Raw genomic sequence first — 22,430 nt, forward strand, 5'->3', positions numbered from 1 at the left:
AATTCATTATTGATTAATAAATGCATGAAGGCACACAGAGGCCAGGAGCAGGGTTTGAGGAGTGTTCTGCACAGCTGGTGGTTGGATAAGGCCGCTGCAGTGATTGTTGTTTACGCCTGTCAACAGAGTTCATTATCGAGTACGAAGAAAGCAAGTGGGAGCCAGGCAACTGGAAGGAGCTGCTCCGACTCTCCGGGAACCAAAACTCAGCCGAGCTCAAACTTCACGGACACATCAACTACCGCTTCCGCATGTACGCGGTGAATGGCGTTGGAGCGGGTCTTCCCAGCCAATCCACAGAGAGTTACACAACCCCCCCAAGAGGTCCGAGCCTCCCTCTATTTTTTTCACTGTTTATTCTACTTAAGCAGCCAACACTGCTGCTCTATGAACTTTAAACCACTCATACCTGCCACATAATTGAATCCTTTCTTGTTGAAAATATCCTCTCCTGCTCGCCTCTTTCACCGAGGATTTCTCCCGCTAACAATGCTGACAAAATCTATATTCCCTCTTTTGTGCAGCCCCGGACAAGAACCCTGAAAATATCAAAATCGAAGGTCATTTGCCACATGAAATGAATATCAACTGGGAGGTAAGAGCCAAAGTTTGGTCTTTTATTATCCTTTTTCATCCATACAGAATTACTCACTTCCACGTCGGTTTTTGGCAGTTATGGTATTTCTCTCAAAGATCAGAGATGAAGTTTTTATCAATGTTATATTTGCAATTACCAATAATTGAAGCAATAGAAATGGCCCACTTTTGATATTTCATTCAGCAGCTTGGATCTTTAGAAGAAAAAAAGCCGGTTTCAGGGTTTCCGCTGAAAGCAGCACTTTGATTAGAAAGAGAAAAGTCGACTGTGAAAAGAAAATCTTTCTTTTAACATTCACAGTTATACATTTGCCTTCATTGTTGAAAGATGAATCTCTCCTTTACTTATTATCTGGTTTGCCTGTCATGGTAATGTAGCTCCTGAGTCTTGGATTTATGAGCTCTCCTGCTGTTAATAATTTGCTTTTGTGGATAATCATTCTTTTTCTCGTGGCTTGACTTCTGTCAGAAGATTAATCTTTTCATCTACAGTGTCTTAGTGAGGTTCATTTTACACCAAAGTCTTGTTGCTGCCAGACCAGGTCAATTGTTCCATTGTTTTATTAGAAACCAGAAAGAAACGCAGCCTCTGTTCCCAGCACAGCTCACTGGGCTTTGCTTGTCGTCTCACAATGGCGGTGACACTAAGTGGTGAAATACAACGAGCGTCTTATGCAGTCGTTAAAGTCTCAATGAAACTTTTCCCTTTTCTTCCTTTGCTGTCTTCTCCCTCCGTTACTCAGCCTCTGCTGCCCATCGAGCAGAACGGTCCCGGTCTGGAGTATAAGGTGAGCTACAGACGGCAGGATGTGGACGAGGACTGGAAAGAACACACTGTGAAGAGACACTCGTTTGTGGTCAAAAACACTCCCACATTTGTGCCATATGAAATCAGGATTCAGACTAAGAACCACCAGGGCTTGGGCCCTGAGCCCAAGATAGTGACCGGCTACTCAGGAGAAGACTGTGAGTTTTCATCTGTGTTTTCATGACGCTTCACATAAAGCTATGTATTGTATAGCAGTGAATGAAAAATACTACAGTCCAGTAAAAACATTTTAATCCACCTCACATTTCTTTATCCCTAACTAAAAAGGAGCCTTTTAAATGGGTCTTGAGCAACATTTCTGCAGGTTTTCTGAGGTTTTTCTTGAGTCATTAGTTTTTCACTTGTTTTCAGTCCAGTCTACATGGCTGACCATGTTCAGAGGAGCCGCTGACCGAGGAATCATGTAATTGTAAAAGGTGCTTACCTCAGAGGATGAGCCAGAGTTGTCTACACTTACACTTAAATCTTTAGGATTTTTGTTGCTAGCAGCCTGTCACAAAGATGTCTCAAGGTGACCAAAGATTATCTGGTGTGCAGTGTGCTCTTGAAAGATTGCAGCCAACTGGACAAAAGAAAAAGTGTCAGGACTAAATAAACAAAATTCAGTTTTCATCAGTGAAAGTCCCCGTTCTGGTTTAAAGATGGTAAAACCTCAATTAGGTTTGATCAAGTTTTCCTTCTGAAATTAACAATCGTTTGTTTTTAAAATATCAAGTTTTTAAAAATTCCTCCCCTAATGTGCAGAATCTTAAGAACGGGGCTGCAGCTGGACTCATGTCCCTCTAATCAGCTGACAATAGCTGAATCATCCGCACGTTTGATATGGATCTATAACTATGTCTTAACACACAGCCTTGAGCTGAACTCATAGACGTGCACATTTGTTCAGAGACGTCATAGTTTACTTTTACTCTTTGTTGGCTATAAAGTTGGCTAAAAACCAAGCTTCTTTGTTCCAGTCAGATTGCAGCTGTTTGGTCCAGACTTTTTGTCTAAAGGGAAACATTCTCTCTCATATTTTAAGTTTTGATCTTTTTTGAAAAGTCCAAAAGCCCAGACCAAACAAGTCAGGTGTTTTAGAACTGGACTACAGCAACTGTTTCTCAAGCAGGCTGCACAGACGCTTACTGTTTTTTGTTTTGTTTAGCTTTCTTCTGGACTTGTCCCCAGGAAGTTTCCTCAGGTCATGACAGCTCCTGAATGTTGTGTTCTCACTCAGTGTGATGAAATGTTTTCATCTTTAGTGTTCCTTGTATTTGGTAGGTCCTACGTAGAGTCCTCTCTGCACAGATGTTCCCGTAAATAGGTGAAAACCCAGAAAGTTGTTATTTGTCCTGTTTTGGTTGATCATTCCTGACATGGAAGTGAGTGAAGTAGTTTTCAGAGTAAATAACACTGTAGCCACCTCCAGCGCTGTGTTTTTTTTTCCATGCAGCTTAATGTGTGTTTGCCTTTCAGTTCCCTCTGCTGCACCTGACGATGTAGCCGTGGAGGTGATGAACAGCTCAGTGGTGAAGGTTACCTGGACACGAGTACACAAAGACAAGTTGCACGGACATCTGGGAGGCTACAGGGTAATACCTCAAAAACATAGCTTTGCTTTTAGACACAGTTTAAAAGGAATGGCCCTGACCTTGCTCTGAACGTTTGCTTCTCTCGCCCCACTCTGTCTTTTCCTCCAGCCAACTCATTGTTTTCCTACTCACACCACTGAGACGAACACCCCACAACAACTCATCCAGCATTTCTTCGCCTATTTACATATGTATGATGTTAAAGTTGGTGTCCGTTTGTCTCCTTGCTATTTCAGATAAACTGGTGGCGTCTGCGCAGCCTGGTGGACTCTAAGAAAAGTCACGGAGACAAACACATGCTGGCGTTCCCCGGGGATCGCAACCATGGCACGGTAGCGGGACTGACGCCCTTCTCCGAGTACAGCCTCATCGTCATGACCTTCAACGGGCGGGGCAACGGCCCAGGCAGCCATCCCGTCAACTTCAAAACCCCCGAGGGAGGTAGGAGAAAAAGCTTGGAGTGTATTGATTCACAACTACTGAAGGGAAAATCTAATAATAGCAAAGGAAACTGGGTTGCTGCTAACTGTGTGTGTTTCTGTCTTTGTCCCAGTGCCAGAGAAGAATCCAGTTTTCAGTGTCACAGATGTACAGAAGGACTCTGTCTCTCTGGCCTGGGCTCCACCTCTGGAGCCTAATGGGATTCTTACCGGGTACCTCCTCGAGTACCAGCTGAGTACGTATCCTGATGGTTTGCTTTGATTCTTATTGTGGAAAAGACTTTTTTTCCTATTTTTTCTCCCTCCAAAGAAAAAGAAATATGTGCAGTGCCTCAGGGACGTCTCAGGATAGAAAGAAGCTGAATCTTTGGCCCGCTGGTGATGAGAAAGAGACTTATGATTCGGCTCTAATAAGTCTGGGGTCAGAGTGTGAGGAACAAAAACATGTCAGAGTGAACATGTCAGCCTGCGTGTCACAGCCATGTGCTGTGCAGACAAAGGCCACTGCGTTACCCTCTGCTGAGGTCTGCTTTTACTGACCCCCATCCTGCCTGAAGGGAATACCATCAGCACATCTCACCCCACTCTCACATGTGCACATGCTTTCCTGTCCTTAAACAAAAGTCAGAACAAAGATAATGACTAACTTCAGCTAAAGTCTTAGTGCAGAATTTGCCGGCTAATTGAGTTTGACTCAGCCGTTGCACAAGAGGGCCGATCGTCACGCAGTATTTCAGGAGAGGACGTTTCCGGTGCATCTCGGCAATTAAGCTTATGAGCTCTTTGAAGTGTGACTTTCTTTCTTTTTTTTATATCTCTCTCCCAAGTCCCCTTGACGGAAGTCGTGTGCAAAGTGTTGGAGATAATACGGCCAGCTGTTAGTGTATGATCAGTGACACGCTAACAGCAGCTGTTTGGGAGCTACGCCCATCTTCACAGCAGCTTTTAATGGCCTTTCATCTCACAGCTTTCTGTGGAAGTTGTGTTGTAACACGTTGTTTAACACACACAGAGCTCGGCAGATTTACCACAGGGTTTAAGCTGTTCAGCTAAACTGCTTTGAAAGAACACGTTCTCTGCGAGTGCCGAAGAAGAACAGCTTTCTAAGTACACTCGACGTCAGGGATACAAAGCAGCAGCTGTGGACTTTATCGTGGTGATAAATAACAAAACACACAATTACTTTAACACAGATTTAAAATTCAGTGCTCTGTCTTTGTTTTTAACTTGGCTTGTCCAGCATCATGACAGCAGAAAGATGGTCTGGCTGCATCTTCATTCTGAACAAATTTGCTTTCCCAAAGAGAGCTCAATGGAGGACATAAGGCTCCTCTTGGTACTTGGTACTGATGTTGGTAGATTACATTTATTTAATTTATTTACCTGACAAGGAGAAACAAGGGAAGAGCAAATGTGAAGAGAAGAAAAAGACAACTTCAACAACTGTACAACCAAACAGAAAAACAGCTGCTACACCTGTAAAGAAACTTAACAGCTGCTGTAAGAAATCAAAGCAGGCAATCACTGGGAGCACCTGTAAGAGGACAAACAGAAAAAAGTGAATAATAACAGCACCAGCAATGAGGCTGTGAAAACACAACTGTAGCTACTGGTAATAAACCTACACAGCAGCATAGTGACTAAACAATCATGCACATTAGTGAGACTGCAGAATAAATGAGAATGAGATGATTCAAAAGCAACCGCTCCCCCTCCAAGGGTCAGAAACTGACGAAGAGGACCACAAGACCTGACCTACTGCAGAGCATGAGTTAGTATTTTTTTTTATAAGCAAGATTTGGCAGAACGTACTGCTTCCATATGTGACTAGTTCCTAAAACAACACTTTAAGTTTCAGACCTTAAAACTCTTTAAAGCACTTTAAATGTGGCTTACGAGAATGTTGTATCATATGGTCTTAAAATCAATGAATTGTGATTAATAACCTTTTATTTCAGTAAATTCTAGATTAAAATCAAAAAGCACACATCCATTATACAAATATGTGTTGCATGGCTCTTTGTTGTATGATGTAGCTGCATCTCGTTTAAAATGATGCAATTCATATTTCAGTCACTGTGTTTGCATCTCGTATGCTCATACAGATTGATCTTGGCACATGTTGAACACTTTTTGAGCATTCTAGTGAAGTTTGTGCTGCATGAAATTGAAATATTTGGCCCAAGTGGGAGTTGAAAATGACCGTGGCTCCAGTCTGTTTCCACTGTCGGCTTCAGCTCAGATTTCAGTGTTGCAGAGTTTTGGTGTGCTTCACTCCTCGTGATGCCAGCCATATTTGGCCCGCTAGGTTGAGGAACGCTTGGAAATGCTGTTATTTGTAGTGAGCAGAGGAGCCAAAGTCTGCAGCCTTCAGCCAGTTCACTTCATAAGATCACGAGAACAAGCTGTCAGGCCAAAGTGTTTTTGGAGAAAAGGGAGAAAATATTGTGTCAGCATGGTGGAAATAGAGTTATGGTCTGATTTGCATAAATTACTTTAAAAAGCAGTATTTTTTTTTATCTCCAAGCCAAATCGAACTAAAGACATAAGAGGTGGCGTCCAGGCTGAAGGAGAAGCAGGCCAGTACATTCTTGTCATTATTTCTGTCACCTCCAGCCAGAGAGATGCCCTACCTCTCTCCAAGCAAAGGTCACCTCAACACCTGCTGTGTTTGTTTGTTGTTTCAAAGGAACAGAAAGCCACCTCCCTTCCTGCTGGGCTGATTTGTGTAGAGAAAAATTAGATCCCATCACAGCAAAGGTAAAAAGCAAGAATGCTAATAAAGAGGCAGGATGTAACCTGTGTTGTAGTTAAATGCAAATGATATTTCTTTAAAAAGCAACAGATTAATTTTCATGCTGAGACTTCAAGTCAGATATTTGGCAATGACATACGTCACGTCGTTATCAGGTCCGTTTACAGGACAGCAACTGCAGTGGCGGACCTTCGTGTTCTCTTTGTGCTGCCGAAAGTTATATGGCGTCAACAAAGACTCGTATGTTACATACGCTAGATAATCAATACGCCTTTATACAAGCAGAGGGTTGCCAAATGACGCCTCTGCACAGTCTCATCGGCCACACGTTTGTGTTTTCCGTCTGCTCAGATTGTTTTCAATCTGCTGTTGTGTCAAAGCAATTTTCTTTTGTTTTGTGTGGAAACTTAGTGTTAACGGGGCCTAAAACAACACTTACTGTTTGGAGTAACAGGAAGCAGCTGTGTTTTTTGGCAGCCTTCTGATTTGCCAACATGGCTTCAGGGGGCGGGACTGGCTCACCACTAGCAACGTTTCGTGTGTGTGGGCTGTCACATCGACAAAAGTTTTGTGGGACACATTGGAGACAACAATTACCTGTGTTCATGTGGACATAGCCCAAGACTCACCTTAAACTAAAATAAGCTAATAGAAGTTGATGTTAATCAAGATTTTCAAACAATGAAAAAGCACTCAGACCATGACGCTAACATCAGCATTATTTAAATGGGTTTTTTGGTTTATTGTTTCTCTGCTTGTGTAGTCAATGAAACAGAAGAAGCGGGGCCTGTGCAGACAGTCGACATCAGCAATCCAGACACCATCAAGTGGGTCCTCCGTGACTTGGAGCCTGTGAGCAGATACAAGTTCTACCTTCGTTCCTGCACCACGGTGGGCTGCGGACCCGTTATCAGCGAGGAGTGCACCACCATCCTGGAAACACGTGAGTGACAAAGAGGCGGCTAACGGGGTGGTCTACTTCCGGGTAGGTTTGTGGGTGTGTAGTCGGGCTCTCAGAACTGTTGAGGCGACAGAAAGCAGCAGCTACATTTTCATCATCATAAAGTAGCACGAAGCTACGCAGTGTGATTTCATTCCTGAGCAGCCAAGCTCTTCATGTCTCTATGTAAGTAATATTTGTGGATAAACAATGTCATGTGGCTGTATCAGAGGTTTTCATTTATCACTGTCAGGAAAGAACAAGTGCGTATTGATTAGACAGCGAGTGGGAGCCATGAAACAATCAGCTCAGAGAGAAGATTGCTTTGAGCAGGAGGGAAAGCGAGGGTTGTTATACTAAAAAAGATCATGAAAGACTTAGTGTGTAAGTAATCATAATGAGCAGCTTGTAGCATATAATCTTTTCAAATGAGCGCCCGGCTTCTCCTTCAGCTGGCTCACCTCAAGTTGAGCTTTTTTGGCAAGGTTGTTATGAACAGTTGAGTAGTATTTTTTTTTTTTTCTTTTTCAAAAGAAACAGGAAGCTGGTTTCACCAAAGTGTCAGTAAACAGAGTTCAGTGACTGAAACAGGCAGCATAAATAACCACATGGTGTTTTTAACACGAATGCACCCCCAAGAAATTTAGTATGCAGGAGTTGATGATGCAGCAATTACTTAGTGTTTGCTGGAAGGCTCCTCACAATCACAGAAAGATACTTAATTGGCTTTTGGGATTGTTTATTTGTTGGCTGAAAAGCCAGTGAAAGTGATTACAGGGAAAATTACTTGTTTTTTTTATATAGTGACTTGTATTTCTGCAAAGCTGTTACATTTGTGCTGGAGAAAGACGGAAAATATGGTCATGAAAACTCCACCGTCACTGTGTTCTGTACATGTCTGCTTGCGCTCTCATACACTCATAAGTAGTGCAACGCTTTCTAGATTTAGCTTTGATTGCACTGTGCGGATTATAAATGTGTCTGTGAACGTCTGCTCGGCCATGCAACGCTTGTCCCTTTTGTCCTTTTTTCCTTTTCTTTCATTTGTCCTGCAGCTTCCACTGTGGCTTCTGCTGTTGATCTCAGTATGTAAATTCATGTTTAAACCAGCATGTCATACCAGCACACACTTAAGAAGCTACTCTGAATTACCAATAAAACTCCTTGTTGTAATTCAGTTGGTCTAAATGTGTTCCATGTTGGTATGTTATGTTAAGTTACCTTTGATAGTGTTTGCATGCTTTTTATTTAGAAACATGGACAGGTGTGCATGATATGGACCAAATGCATTATTTCCATCCTTTTCCGCTTAGCATAGCAGCCCAGTAGATAAATTAACATGTCTGCTGTTTGCTCTTGCCATCAGCAGAGAGCACTCGATGCACCCTTTCATTAAAATGATCAGCTTCCTCATAGCGAAAGCTTGCTCCTTCCTCTTAAATTGTGATAGTAATGAGTAACCTCATTATAAATGCATATTAATCTTAGCTCATTAGCAGCTGTAAACGAATGTTGACTTATATCCTGTTAAACAGCAGACTCAGTGCTACATGTCTAACTCTCAAAGCTTCAGAGCTGAGGAAGACCATCAGAAATGCCACACACCTATTCTTTCTCTCTTTAGTAATAGTAGGGGTGTAAATCACAACTTTTATAATAATACAAAATTATTTTGATTCAATGGACGATTCAGTGTTTGCAGGCGTAAAAATACTGCAACCATATTTTTTAACTCATTTCAGGAGCTGATGATCAAGTCACAAAAAGCAGCAAGAATATCAAAGTATAACTTTATTCTCCAATTCAGTCAGACATTGAAATGATAAACAGCTTGTTCTTTCAACAAAAATGCAGTAACACATTTTGTATTTTGAGCATTAACTGTTTAACGCCTGACCAAGAAATAATGAACAATTTAGATTTTTTTTTAATCTAAAGTCTTTGTTTGGGTCTTTCACAAAATCAAGCAAACAAAAACACAATAACAAAAATCATTTACATATACTGATGGTACATAATCATGTAATATCTGTATTACTGCAGTGCCCAAGGTATCCACCAGGGGGCCGAAGACAAGTATCAGACTGTGTACAATACGGTTTCAAGTTTTTACCGTATGTGGCTGCAGTAGGTCTTTAAAGCTATTAAATATGATCCGTTAGGCCTTAAAGGGTTCAAATTTTCACATCATGCATAAGATATGAAAAATAACACATTACTGTTTGTACACATTAAAGCAGGATATAGTGTTAACTTTACTCATATTTAGAGAATTGGTTATAATAAACAAGTCAGTACAGTCTGACTTCATCATAATCATAGATACATAACAAACCTGTAAATATCACCATTTTCCATATTAATTTAAAAGGATTATTGGCCATTTCAAACAAATCGAATGTAAATAACTCCACATTACTAAACATTTCAGTGCATGATTTATTAAAAAACAGTTCCACATTTTTTCACATATAATATTTTACATGTACTGTAACGCTTTACTTTTAAACCTTACATGGCTTTTTAGTTATTTTCAGCTATTCTATATAAATATTTATAAAGCTATATTCTGTCATGTTTATATACTTTTTCAGTGAATTAACCCCCAGTTGTATAATTTTCTTGTCCTATTTATCATTGAGGCTAACTTGGTCATTACAGTGTGTGTATGAAATTTTATACTATATTTATTGCCAGTGTATTGGATGACCCACTAATGTTGACTGAAAGGGCTAATTTTGCAAACATGCCATCCACACCCACGCTAATACTAGAAAAAAAACAGCATTTAAATAGTTGTCCACTGCAGTGGGCACAATGCAGGATTACAGTGATTACTGTATCGATGTTTGATCGATATTTTCACTTTGCCTCGATGCTATTGGATCATTCATCATTATATTGATGTGGATCGATGTGTTGTGACACCCCTACTAATATGTTTTTAAAAAGTTAATTTGTACTGGAATCCAGGTAAAACCTACAGTATCACAAATAAAACGTAGTTTAAATCCTGTAGATGTGTAGCCACTAACTGTAGCTGAGAATAGCATGTAAGCTAACAATAGCACATAGCCCCTGAGCGCTCATCTTGAACGATAACCACAGGCTCTGTCTTTCTTTTTAGGCAACTCAGCTTCCCCCACACCTCCAAGCACTCCAAAGCCCAAAGTGACCAAACCCACTCGTTCCACCATAGGTAGAGTCGCAGCTCATTCCGACACAGCTAGCATTAAACCACACTGAGTAAACAAAAAGCAAAGTAGAATAGTTTGATTTCAAATACATGTGAGAGCCATGGTAGTCAAAGTGAATTAACTCCTTTAGGTTTTTTTTCTTTGGTGGTTTTGATATTCTCTTCGGAAGCAAAAAGGTGGAATGAAAGGTAACAGCAGTGAACTGGATTTAATATCTTTCTGTACCACGGGGAAATCTAGGATACAAGATCTATACCCCGTTCTGGCCGTGTGGCTGCAGAGTGCAGTCACTTGAACAGGACAAATATGTCTAATTGTAAGTGATTGATTTGTTGGGGCCCAGTCCCGCCTGTACATGGCAGCATATTGACCCAACAGTCACCTGAGATTTCCATGTAATCTTCAATTGGGTAAACAGCAGCAAGGCTCTGGGAGAAGAAGTGGCCTGGTGGGTGTCTTAACTGAGAGAGAGCAGCGAGGAGAAACGTCCTTCCAGGCTGTACCAGAGAGGTGTGAGCTCATACTGGGAGGGTGATATTTACAGGACACTGAGATAAGTGGATAAGTGGAAGCTGCTGAAAGCTCCGATGTCAGAATATTTCCCGGCCTTCCCTTTGTACAGAAAGCCCTCTGACTTTGTGTCTTCCAGGGCATCAGCTCCCTGCTGTTTGAGCAGCTGCTTTGTGCAGAATTTAATAGCAAGCCGAGGAAAGCGGTGACGATACACGGCAGCCAGCTCGGGGGTATTTTTAGTCCACGAGCCAGTTGAAGTCATCACACAGTTTCAATGCCTGGAATTACCATGGCTGCAGACTAATCCATCAACATTAGTGAGAAAGTGTCAATTCCAGTGGTTGGGATGGACAGCCCAGACACAGGTGTCCTTGTGGACTGAATTATCACCTGAGCAAATAATGCACCTGAGCTGGAGACACAGAGGAAGATTTGTATGTTTGCCGTGTGGAACAAAGTGGATTGTGCTTTGTTGACCAGATCAGAAAGCTGCTGTCAAAACACACATTTCCTGTTCTGATGGGGCACTTTTTCCTCTCTTTTTCTACTGTATATCAGATGGATAAATCATTTCATCTATAGTCTGAAGGAGGTAGTTTCTAATTTACTATTTTTTAAATCCACTAATAAACTAAAAATAGTATAGGTATTAGTAGGATTAAACTTGCGTTCTTTTAAAAAGATATGTGAGTAAGTTTAATTTATTAAAACAAGTTCCTTGGCAGTCTTAGTGTGACAAATAGAAAAACACAAACTGATATCAAACTGAATAAATACAAGAACAGTCAAATGACAAAGAGGTGAAGGAATATTATTGTTAGTCTAATTATTTCCACAATGATCAAACATAAAATGATTCATCTGAACAGAGACATTATTCTCACTTTTCTAAATATCTTATGACAGGTGTCCATTTTTTAAAGATACAAGTCCATCTGGAGTCGATACAAGTCCATCTGGAGTCAAAGGTTTGCAGTAATGTGTTCCATACAATTTACATCCTTAAGTCTTTGGGTCCACTGGTCCAGTGTGGGTGGATGAGGCTTGAGCCAGTTCACTGTGATCATTTATGTGCAATCAACAGAAGAACCCTGAGAATAAACATGTTTTTTTTTTTTTGTTTTGTTTGTTTTTTTCCCAAATCTGTTAACGTTCCAGTACCCAAAATTAGCTGCTGTGGTTCAACTGGTCTATTTAAATTCACAATCCCAGAATTTCTGCAGTTTAGGGCAATCCCAGAAGATTCCACAGCCCCTCCAACACCAGGGGCTACTTTTATTCTCATAACTAGCTATTACCAAATGACTTTTGAAATAATTTGTTGTAATTTTACCTTATAATTAAATACAAGTGTAATTTTGGGAGGTCCTTTAGGCTCTTAAACAAAATAAACTGATGCCCACAAGGATTTAAAAGTGCAGCAGAAAGTTCCTGATGAGTAAATGTTTTTGTTTTCAAGTCCACAATCTTTTTATTAGACATGAAGATGTGGAGAAAACATTTGGATCATTTTGTAGAGATAAAGACTTTCTGAGGAAAAAAAGTACCTTTACAGGTGATGACATCGTCCCTGTATTGTAGTGGTATGTTATTGTATGTTATTGTATGTTATTGTATGTATTGTGCCTGTTTGTAACCAGGTTAAGGTGCGTGAACATTATGCCTCTTACAGTCTTGGAAAAGGTTCATTTAGGTTTTCGTGCTCCATCTCTGGCTTCATTTCCATATCAGCACCACTTCCGTGTGCAACACAAAGGATAATCTGACATCCCCGCCTGTCAAACATAACTGATGCATCCTCACAAAACTCTGAGAAAAAGCTTGTTTCTTCTATACCAAACAGCATCTTATCTCATATCAACATCACTCCTACACAAACCACAACAGCTTTTATCGCCTTCATCTATTACTAACCCTTCCTTAACATCCCTTTTTCTCATCTCTTCTTTTGCTCCGTCAGTCCCAGCTCTGTGGAACATTAGCTTAGCTGTTAGCGACAGCTTTGCAAACATCAGCTGGATGTCTGTAGGAGAGCCCACAGAGTTTTTCATAGCATACAAGAAGAAACGTAAGCTCCTCTGACCTTTTTTTCTTTCCACATCCTGATTGTTGTAGCGTAGCAGGGGTAGTCTTGTGAGCCGTGTCTTCTCAATCATTTCTGCATTAGATAAAAAGCTTTGTGTTTTCCTTACTGTTATTAGACTTCGCTATTTACCCCTCTGCACAGGTGACGGTCACTGGACGATATCAGAGGCCGTAAACACCTCTAACCCTTTCCATATCATTGACGGGCTTGAACCTGAGACTGAGTACACTGTGCGCCTGCTTCCTAGCAGCTGGGTTGATCATTCTAGTATATTTGAAGATATTATCATGACCGAGTCTGCAGGTGAGGAGGGAAAGAACCAAAAAAAGGTTTAGAAAAGCAGAACTAACTGACCTGCCTTTGAAAAGGTGTTCCTGGAGCGTCCTTGAGCAGTGACTCGAGCAGCATGGTGTGCACCTTCACGGTGTCACAAGGATTTCATTTAGCCCACTAAGAGGAATTACATTTGTTCAGCGTTCCTTGCTTGATTAATTAGACAAGCAGGATTAGCTGTTTAATATTAATATTGGAGCGTTTCCATCAGCAGCTCACCCCGTCACCCTCTGCCTCTGCGTCAGATAGGCTTTGTCAGTGTAAACATTCAATCAAGTGTCCCGATGAAAAGGCCAAGGCGAGTCAAAGTCACAGAGTTTTGTTCTCCTCAGGTCTGGCCAGCATACACGGAGGGATATCCACTCAGGGCTGGTTTATCGGCCTTATGTGTGCCATCGCTCTTCTCACACTCATTGTGTTGATCGCCTGCTTTGTCAACAGAAATAAAGGAGGAAAATATTCTGGTAGGTGCTCACTTACAAGCTCACATCAACTTTCTTGAATACTAATTGCTGCTTTGAGCTTCATTTTATTTTCATTTGGATGTTTGTTCTTTTGAAAGAAACAATCAATCATCCCAGAGGACATTACAAGAATATGTAAGGCTGTGTTTACAATCCAGCCCACAATATTATTTTTATGCAAATGTAGACATACACTAGGCAGCTGCATAAATGGGAAATGACCATTTCTGCTGTATGTCTTGCATTTGAATTTGGAATTTTTCTTCCAGCAAACACTCTAAAGAAAAGGCAGCCAGCAGCAAGACAAAATGCACATGCTGCACATGACATAAGCTCTGCGGTGTCTTAGTTTTATTCCTCTCATTGGGGAATTTAGGGTGCTCATTTTTAATTGGACCTTGCACATGTGCACATGAAACTACAGCCTACAGTCCTGCAGAAACTCAATATTTGGGCTGCTTTAAGAGAAATCACCACTCAGGTAGAATAAGTAGTTGGCTTCTCATTTGCCACCAGCAGCTTCTCAGTTACCAGCACAGACCTACCATTAATTATATGAGTATCCAGCTTCAGGATGGATGTGTGTAGCGACTGCCGGCTTATTTTAGGCCCTTTCACTGCACCTTAGTGTTCAACAGAGGAAACACATAAGATGCATACTGACTATAGAGGGAAATGAATACATAAACACAGCACTGAATAATTAAATAAATGTGTTAGTAATTGATCAGGTATTAATCAGTGATTAATTGAACTAGAAAAGAGATACACAAATAACTTAATTAAACATAATTAAATTTTATGTAAAAAATCTATATAATTTTGTCAGGATTTAGTTAAGTATTTCATGGTCCCCATGCTGCAGTCCATCATGAATTAATTTAATCTCTCGCCTCACTGTCAAACCTGGTGGGCGGGGCTAATGTGAAGAGTTTAAACTGTGACTTTGATCACTGGTGATTAATGATGCATTTAAGTAGTTATTGATTAATTTATTAAATGTGTATATTCCTATTTTAATAAATAAATGATACATTTAATTAATTATTCCATCATGTCTTTATGTATTTCATTGTGGCACTTTTCTCCTTCCATTAACAAGTAAACCTGGCTGGTAGCTGCAGAAACCAGCTGACTAGCTATCTTCTGGAGTGTACTCTGTGAAGTAAAACGAGCCTCCACAAGAAGTTGGTCAGTGTCACTCCTGATATTTTATTGGTTGGATAAATTTTAGTAGGATCCTCCCACTTAAACCTACGACCAGATAAATCCAAGAGCAATTTTTCTGAAAACACTGACGGAGTCATTAGGAGCAGAAATTTGAACTGAAGCTCAACATATTTGCTTGCAAACAGGTGCTTCTGTGTGTGCACGGGCAGAGTTTAGAGGGAGAACAGCACAATATCTGAGCATGAAAACAAGAAAACCTCACAGACAGCAATTCTACATCCTAACGTAGTGGCATAAAGCCAGTGCTCATCAGGTTGTCTTCCAGGCAGCTGACCTCGCTGTGTTTACATGTAAACATGTTTCAGTTCTGTTTTTAAATTCATATGTTTAGCTTAAACTTTTTGAGCTGTCATTAATTAATCCAAATTATCCAGCATGTTAGCAGTCATCCTTGTCCTCAGACTGTTGTCTCCTGAGAAAATAACTGATCTTTCATTTCTGAGCAGTAAAAGAAAAAGAAGACCTTCACCCAGATGTGGAGTCCCAGGGCATGAATGATGACACCTTCTGTGAATACAGGTAAGTCATCTCCTCCCTGTAGGCGAGCATATGAACTTCCCCTCTTCTTTTCCATCTTCTCCTGGCAGTAACTCTCTCTGCCTTTCTCCTTTCACTGAAAAGACTTCCCAGAATCCACGAGGTTCATGCGGAATCTCACACCTCATCTGCTGAAGACATTTGATGGATTGAGTAACTCCTAAGTATGTGATAAACAGCTGTAGCATTGTCAAACTGTTTACACATCAGCCTTGTCAGAGTGGTAGCTATTAGCGTTGCTGTTGTGTTGGTGTGTTGTGAAAGCATAGCGTCTTTAAAAGGGAGCTGCTCAGATGTCACCAGGAAGCTAAAAGCAATCAGTGCTCATCTCCAGGGCAGTGACATCAGGGCATCTTTCATAACTGGCTACATCTGGAAGAGTCCCAGTGCAACACAAACACTGATGTGATGAAGTTAAAAGTGGCTCAGTGTGACAACCTTTATATTTCGTAAGCACAGGAGACAGTTGCCCCAGCTTTCTGAGTTTTTACCATCAGGTTTACAACTAGTAATTTAGCATGGCTGGTATCAGTTTAAAAAGCACAGCTAAGCCTATATTTTCCAAAAGAAAATCTTAAGCAAGCCAAATCGATGCATTTTGGGAGGCAGGCTATGCTACCATGTTTTGAGCTGGTTAGATGAGAAAACTGATATTGCTCTTCTGCCTGGTGGGAAATTTTGAAACTGCAGCCAGCTGTTAGCTTAGCTTAGCACAGTCTGCAGACCAGAAGAAAAAAATCACAGCTCACACTTCATGACCACAATGCACCATTTTGGATGTTTGTTTAGATAGTTTGCTTGAATACAGTCTCAACCCTGACAAAATGCAGCTGGCAGAAGTTTCAAATTTCCCACACAGAAAAGAAATGAAGCTGTTAAAAAGAAAAATATTTCCTATAAACAACATTTAAGGAAGCCATCAGGAAAAAACAAGTTTATTTATTACATAAAACAAAATAAACACGGGAAAAATATCTGTAAACAAAAGAAAAATAATGTGATAAAATAAAATACAATTAGAGTAAATGTTAAATAACTTAACAATAATTAATAAATAAGGATAAATAAAAAAATATATATATAAAATTAAATATATAAAAAAGGATGAATGAAAGCAAATAAACAGATTAATTAGATAAAAACAAATAAATATTGGTATTAAAATATTCAGTTTAAACTAACACACACAATAATAATATTAATAATAATTAGGGCTGTCAAAAATAAGTTAAGGGCGGTAACTAATTCATGTAATTAATTTCGTTAGCATTTTTAATGCAGTTGACGCATGCGCGGCATGACAAGCCCCATACATCCGTCATTCCTCTGTAATGATGATCTGGCTGCCCTATGGATGGATTTGAGAATAAACATGAACACGTGTTTGCTCTACAGGATCTCTGGTCGTCCCTGTTTGTGCAGCAGCTGCTTCCTCCTCCTCTTACGTTGTTCCGTTAATCATGACCGCTGTCGGTGATCAGCTGACCAGGAAAAGGGCGGCACAAATGAGACCTTTTATGAAATATTGAACTGATTATTACAATTTATTATCACTGCTACACAAACACGTACACTTCAATGATAAAAGGAAAAACTTGTTTTTATCTAGATCATCAGTTTTATCAGTTTCTTTATCAGTATTGGCTGTTTAACTTCAGTCGTCACATCTGATGGTTTAATGACAGAAATTTTCACCATGGACTTGGTTGGTTGATGAAATATATGAATTCTGAATTACTGAAAGGAAGGTCAGTTAATACGAAATATTTTTAAGTATTGGCTCATTCTGTTCATACAATGCAGTGAAAATGGGCAAATTTTAGGTGTAGTCGCAAATAGTGATTAATCATGATTAATTTGAAAGCTGATTAATCATGATTAATTCATCTGAAATCTGTGATTAATCTGACAAAAAATTTTGACTGCCCTAGTAATAATACATTAGATTTTTATAGAGTGCTTTACATAATACTCAAAGAGACTTCTCATAAAACAGGAAGTAAATTATACCAAATGCATTTTCATATATAGACTATAATCGTATCAGACACCTTCCAGGTTTTCCTTTCCTGCTCAGCAGATCACCGCTGTGCAAATAGACATGGAAACAGCATCAAAAACACACAGCTGCAGAGTGAAATATATTTTATGGTTAACATTCACTAATTTAAAAATGTGACCAAAAAAGCAGATGTAGATTAGGTCTGTGTTTTGGTATCAGTGTATATAAACAAAACTCGAACACAAACAGCATGCAGCAGTTAGGGAGGGAAAAACGAGGATGTAGGGCTGTTCAGGGGACAAACGTAGCTACAGTTCAACATACAGCTACATGCAAGAATTATTGCTCTTCTTCTAACACCAAGTCACAAAGATGGAAACAAAACGCTGTAAGTATGTACAGCCTTGAGACTGTCGCTGTACTCTGATAATTCATTTATAATGAAGGTGTCAGATGAATCAGTACAAAGACGACATTTGTAAATGTCTGATTTTCCATAGAGAACATTAAAACGGCCACAGTTTACAGTCGTGGTGTTGAAATCAATTTGTTTTGTTTTTTAAACCACACACAAATCTAATGTAAAAGGAAAATAAGGAAAAACATAAATGCTCTGCTGTTCACTGAAGACAATATAATAAAAGTTCGAAGAAGAAAAAAGAATAAGGAGACGAGTCCAGTTAGCTGGTTGAGTAAAGCTACAACCACAGATTGACTAGACTGTTACAGGGGAAACGGATCTTGTCATAATTTAAACTCGAACCCAACCAGCATGGGATTAATTAGAACCAATATGGATACCAGTGTATTTTATTTTAATTCTATAAAGATTTATTAGTTGGTATACAGGAGACACTAAATGTGCTCATCAGTCACATGTTAGTTTTTTAAGATGATTTTTCACAAACCTCTAACAGTCACGATAATCCTAGTCTGAAAGTGAGAGATTAAAATAATTAATTTCATACTTTGAAGGAAAAATCGTTATAAAAATTTTTGTAAAGTTTGGATGTTGTCCAGCCCCACATTACATTCTGAAAGTATTCACAAAAACTCACTCAAAGCTTTTTTGTTTATTACTAATAGCTTGCATAAACTTTGTTTGTTTGAGAAAAATATATGCAGTAAATTACTATAACTCACCAAAAAACCTTCAGCTCACTGTGAATGTACTTAATAAAACTTAGTGCTGCTTTCTCCTTCAACATATCCACTTTCTAATAGTCTTCCAGCATAAATCTGTTCACAGAATCCGACAGTAATCTTATTTACAGAGAAATGCTGATTTAGTCGCCATGTCCACATGCACTCAAACAAACATATTTCTTTCTGTGTTAATAACTGATGCTTTTGGAGAGCAGCATCAGCTTGTGCACCAATATTTGTGCGATTTTGGGTCACAATACGCATGTAAGTGCTCAGTAAAATATGTTCAAACTAAGTTAAAGCCGTTCTTATTCATAATGTTTCTAATGTTTGTGTCCGAGTCTGGGAAGAATTACTTTAAAGTTACTTTACAAAATGTGTCAATGAGCTAAAATTGCAGAGAAAGCTGAAATTTTCAGTTCATTTCACCTCATTCATACAAATCTCATTAGTTGAAGCATAAACTAGCTTCTTTTTTTTTAAGCTTAAACATCAGTAATTTGTAGTCTAAAGTGAGTCAGGCCTCGCAGCATCTGTTCAGTCACCTGTTGCCATGGAAACTAGAAGGCTAGAAGATTTGAGCTATTTAAAGCTATTTAAAGAAATGTAAATCTGTGACTTTCAAAACATTAGAAAACAATATTAAGAGCTTTTTATTGGCTGTTGAACCATATGTGAACCAAAGTCAAGATTTCCTTTTAAAATGAAACGTGTTGTCCTCCACTTGCTCATGGAATCAGTAATCTTCAACAAGTTATCTCTGTAATTGTAGCCTTGAAGAGTTTATGTGAATTTAATAATGTGTAATTCACCTCTTATTTAAAACTTTCGTTTTTGCAACAGGCTCCTGAATGTGTGGCATGTGCTTCTCCTGCAATCACACATCACATGTAACGCTGGCTCTGCTGTGGAGGAGCACAGCAGGTGTATGCTCAACATCAACCCTAAATTAAAGCCGCACTGCAAGTCTCGTTTGTCTTCCAGTTGTCACTTTGACAAATACATCGACGCACATGCACTGCAGCTATTAATTTAGTCTCAACAAGCACATCAGTGTGATTATTTGCCGTTGGTCAGCCAGACGTAAAAGCTAACGTCAGTCACTGTAGCGGCAGTGAGAGCTCCTGCCTGCACCGTCATCCTCTCCAATAAGCCACAGAGAGTCGTCCAGGGTGAAGTGAGGTGACGCTAAATCCCCTGTGCTTCTCTCACAGCGACAACGATGAGAAGCCGCTGAAAGGCAGCCAACGCTCTCTGAGCAGGGAAATCAAAGCGGGGGACAGCGGCGACAGCCTGGTGGACTACGGCGATGACGACGCTCAGTTTAACGAAGACGGCTCCTTCATCGGCGAGTACGCGGGGCGAAAGGAGAAGAGGGTGTCCGCTGAGATCAAAGCCCCTGCTCAGACCCCGGCATGAGGAGCGGAGTGGCCACTCATCTGCACCTGGACACTGATTTCATCACACCCGCTGGAAGGAACAAATACAGGAAAATGGACGCGATCCACTCCCAGCACGCGTTGTGTCAAACGTAATGCGTCATTGCCAACTGCACACTGCCATATGCTCATTTTTATAAAGCTCTGTTTCCTCATGTTGCAACACAATGACCATTACTAAATATGCTGTATATATATTGTACGTGCTGATTGTCTCCTTTTTTTTTTTATAATTGTTACTCAAAATTTAGAGGACTCCCTCATTTTTTGTTATTTGTATAATTTTCTTTCTACTTCCATTGCTTCAGCTGCACTGCTGATTGTATAAATGTTAGACTGTCACATCCCATCATCCATCATTATTTGCAGCTCTGTCTCCGATGTCAGCATGTAGCAGGTCAAAGGCGAGCGGGCCTTAAACTTCAGTTGGGACAATATTACTGACCTTTTATATTTGAAATGGATTCATTAAATATGATGTAAGATGTGTATAAAGGTTTGCTTATTAACTTATTGTTTTTTCCAATGGTTTTATACCCGACAAAATCAATACAATTTACATATCATGGCACCGTAAATATTGATTCTTCAGTCTTGAATCTCTTCATGATGGAGAAAAGTTATTATTCACTTCGTTTAGCATCCACTAAATCACAAGCTTAAGGTTTTATTGAGCATAACCCATAACATAGCCCAAAACACAGCGCTGCTAGACTTGGCACAGTTTCAAACATTTGATCCAGTAAGGATTACAGTAAATCAAACCAACTTAATAATTCAGAATTTCTGCTGTTCCAAGGGTTTTTGATGGTCTAAAGCAAGCAGCTAGTTTCTTTAGCCTTCCAAAAAGAAATATATAACCTTGATTCTGTCTTGAGAGGAAGAAAAAAAACTTTCTTTTTTACTTTTAAACTGTTGGGATACTCGATCAGATTAGATGGTAAAGCCTTTTGCTTCTTTTGTTCCTCATGTTCATCAATCACTATGTCACATGTTTTATTGCTCAGAGTCAGTTCAAATCTATCCATCTTCATTAAGAAGCATCTAGTCTGCATCAGGTAGTCATGGAAAGTAAAATGTAAATGTTGGATTTAATACATCTATAATTTTCCAGTTCTCATCTGCACATTTGTTTGGTGAAGCCACTTTTCAAATGGGATATAAAGTGTTAACTAGTGTTCTTCAGTGTCTTCAGAGATGAGTGAATTTTTGTTGTAAGAACCACTGAAGCCATCTGTTTCTCTGTTTACATGTCAGCAAAACTGCCTGCTGGAGCGTCACAGTTTAAGTATGGACATGTGATCCGCATCTGTTTTTATCTTTCACACAGGAATGTCTGTCTGTTTAACCTTTAAAGAGGTTCTCTGGGCAAAGAGTGTTTGAATCAAAGTGTACAAGAATAATCTTTATCAAAGCAGCTTCAAAAACAGTGTCCTACATTTCCTACAATGCATTTTTTATTAGAAACAGGCCATTCTTTTAAACAACACAAGCTAAGATAACTGGGTTATTTTCACACTGGATCCAAGAGTTGTGTAATCAGATTACTTTGTCTGGTTGCTACCCTGTAATCGATCTTAACAAGTCTTACCGCCATCCAGAACAGTCTTATTCTCAGCATTAACATTAGGAACATGAGAGAAATTGCAATGTTTTGTTATTCAGCCATTGCATGTTATGTTAATTGGTGTTTTTTTGATGTCATTAAATCAGTTTACTTTCCTACGCTGCGGTGCTGCTCTGTCTCTGGTTCCAGCCAAAAACTGACCTGTGATCATCAAAGATCCTGTGACCTTCAGCACTAAAAGTATGTACAGATCAAACTCCAATCTTTGTCTTCACCCCAAGTCAACAGATTTGATGATGAAGCACTTTAAAGCAAACATCCTCCTTCACGCTGAATAAAATGGACAGTGTTTGATGAGTCATTCTCGTTTACCGAATAACTTGTCTCCACAGCGTCACGCCCCCGAGTCGAGCGTCTTGTTTAAACACCTCTGAAGGAGAGAATGTTGTTAAATGAAAGCAGCTGACGGATCAAGGAACGAGAGCTGTAATCATGTCTGAAGGTTGATAATAGAAAGTGGAGAGTGTCGGCGTGAGGGTTCTCACTGTGTGGGTCACACCTGCCTCAAATACTCCCTCATCACTCAGGCGGGTTTGCCTGGAGCACAGAGTCCTCAGCTTTCACACATACAACCTTCAGGTGTTGATAATGGTCCCTTTGGCAGCTGTGTTGAAGGACTTTATCTCTTTGGTAGCAGCGTCAACAGCTGGACGTGTTTGTATGCTTGCAATCAGTGCTGGGAAAGCCATTTGCAGAACTTAATTGTGTGACATAACGCTTT

At 39.8% G+C, this 22,430-nt stretch overlaps 1 protein-coding gene across 9 annotated transcripts in view; it reads left to right on the forward strand.

Moving 5' to 3' along the window:
* Nucleotides 1-21,807, forward strand: part of chl1b (cell adhesion molecule L1-like b) — a 76,487-nt gene extending 54,680 nt beyond the window's left edge. For 7 of the 9 annotated variants that reach the window (XM_041981632.1, XM_041981631.1, XM_041981637.1 and 4 more), the window contains 10 exons: nucleotides 127-324; nucleotides 525-595; nucleotides 1,341-1,563; nucleotides 2,885-3,000; nucleotides 3,237-3,441; nucleotides 3,554-3,676; nucleotides 6,959-7,138; nucleotides 13,597-13,728; nucleotides 15,405-15,477; nucleotides 19,858-21,807. In XM_041981632.1, coding sequence (XP_041837566.1) covers nucleotides 127-324; nucleotides 525-595; nucleotides 1,341-1,563; nucleotides 2,885-3,000; nucleotides 3,237-3,441; nucleotides 3,554-3,676; nucleotides 6,959-7,138; nucleotides 13,597-13,728; nucleotides 15,405-15,477; nucleotides 19,858-20,062 — 1,526 coding nt within the window. In that variant the 3' untranslated portion in view covers nucleotides 20,063-21,807. Of the gene's footprint in view, nucleotides 1-126; nucleotides 325-524; nucleotides 596-1,340; nucleotides 1,564-2,884; nucleotides 3,001-3,236; nucleotides 3,442-3,553; nucleotides 3,677-6,958; nucleotides 7,139-8,190; nucleotides 8,221-10,262; nucleotides 10,571-13,596; nucleotides 13,729-15,404; nucleotides 15,478-15,579; nucleotides 15,660-19,857 lie in introns of those variants that run through there. The other 2 variants (XM_041981639.1, XM_041981640.1) reach the window with 2 other exon arrangements.
* Nucleotides 21,808-22,430: the final 623 nt, after the last annotated feature.

Source organism: Melanotaenia boesemani, chromosome 3, assembly GCF_017639745.1.
Source record: "Melanotaenia boesemani isolate fMelBoe1 chromosome 3, fMelBoe1.pri, whole genome shotgun sequence".
Classification (NCBI taxonomy): domain Eukaryota; kingdom Metazoa; phylum Chordata; class Actinopteri; order Atheriniformes; family Melanotaeniidae; genus Melanotaenia; species Melanotaenia boesemani.